The 1,656-nt window shown below is 41.2% G+C and overlaps 1 protein-coding gene across 1 annotated transcript in view; it reads left to right on the top strand.

Annotated features, from left to right (window-relative positions):
• The window catches only part of dele1 (DAP3 binding cell death enhancer 1), a 20,785-nt gene that overhangs the window by 9,879 nt on the left and 9,250 nt on the right, over nucleotides 1–1,656 (top strand). Inside the window, exons 10-11 of the mRNA XM_016243520.1 lie at nucleotides 686–778; nucleotides 870–1,023. Of these exons, the coding sequence (XP_016099006.1) occupies nucleotides 686–778; nucleotides 870–1,023 (247 nt within the window). The remainder of the gene's footprint in view (nucleotides 1–685; nucleotides 779–869; nucleotides 1,024–1,656) is intronic.

The raw sequence follows: 1,656 nt of genomic DNA, 5'->3' as shown, positions 1-1,656 counted from the left end.
CTTCTGTTATCCTCATTTGTAAGTCGCTTTGGATAAAAGCATCTGCTAAATGACCAAATTTAAATATAATGTAAATGTAAATAACAAAACTAAATTGAAATTTTAAAACAAGCCCCAAATCAAATAAATAAGTAACACAAATAAAAGAAATCTCTTCATATAAACAAACTAAGGCTTTGTCTGTGCTCTTAACATTTAAAATCAGAGGCAACCACTGCATTTTAATCACGATCCAAACAAAGATGCTGCATGCATGCAACACGAGCAGTTTTTAATCTAAATTAGATTGTATAGTTTCAAAATCTGAAGCAAAAACAGAATGGTTTAGTGAAACTATGCATAAAAATATCTGCATGAAACAGAAACAGCAGACGAGCTGAACGAGACGCAGATGCACTCTCTGCCAGCAGGTGGCGCTTAAAGCGTTTTCTTGGCTTCCGCTGTAAACAAAGCAGCGCTGCACTTATTAAAATACCATCTACACTTTTCTAAAGACAGTCAGTTCCCCTCAGACATGCATTCGTATAAACTCCTGCCCCTAAATGAATCGCGATTTGTTTAGCATCTCAACCGATTTGAATCCTCACATTTGAATTTATTTTCAACTGGCTCGCGGTTAATCTTCACATCCCTAATTAAAAATAATATAATTATAAATAAATCTCCTGTGTCTCTCTGTCTCCAGGCTCAGGTGTATCTGGGTGTGGTTTTGTCTCAGCGTCCGGACTGTGATGAGAAGAAGTGCGTTCATTATTTCAGGATGGCGGCTGAGAGCGGGGTAACGTGCCTCTCCTCTTCATATACTCAAACGCTTTGAATGTTTTAAACGACAGCGATGTGAGGTCTGAAGATGCTGTGTTGACGTGCAGGACACCGCGGCTCTCGTGTGTCTGGCTCAGTGCTACGAGACGGGTTTCGGCGTGTCTCCGTGTGTCCAAACCGCCGTCAGTCTGTATCATCAGGCAGCAGCCAGAGGAAACCAGCAGGCCAGAGACGTTCTGAGAGACAGACACAGCCGAGACGGTCAGACACTCACGCACACACACTCACACTCTCTCTCACTCACACACACTCACACACACACTCTCTCACACACACACACACACACGCACACACTCACTCTCTCACTCACTCACTCACACACACGCTCACACGCACTCACACGCATGCACGCACAGACACTCTCACACTCACACACTAGACATATCATCGCTGTCCGATGAAAAACACATATTTGGCAGTCTTGATTAGTGTAATTGATACAGTACCTTGAAAAATACTGATATTCTACACCTCAGGGAATTTAATTTCCACTTTAAGATGAAACACTGCCATTTATCATCGTTTATTTGGGCGAGCAGGATATATTTATGGGCAGGGATTGAAATTAACTTTTTCTACTCACCAGCCAATTTGGCTACTACATTTTTAAGTTACCGGCCATTCATAACTTCTACTAGCCAAAAAACCCCCGAAATAAACCAACAGCTTGAGTCTGTCTACACTGGGCGTGACAAAGCGACCGTTGCAAATCATTTTGTGTCAGTACCAAGGGTGTGCGATATTGACAAAAAATAATATCTCAATATTTTCTGGGATTTTATTGATAGATAATTAGACAATATTTTGCTGAGTGTGTTATTGTGCTGATATCTT

Source organism: Sinocyclocheilus grahami, unplaced genomic scaffold (assembly GCF_001515645.1).
Source record: "Sinocyclocheilus grahami isolate Dianchi unplaced genomic scaffold, SAMN03320097.WGS_v1.1 scaffold692.1, whole genome shotgun sequence".
In the NCBI taxonomy this organism is placed as follows: Eukaryota; Metazoa; Chordata; class Actinopteri; order Cypriniformes; family Cyprinidae; genus Sinocyclocheilus; species Sinocyclocheilus grahami.
This window is presented reverse-complemented; position numbering and strand designations above follow the sequence as displayed.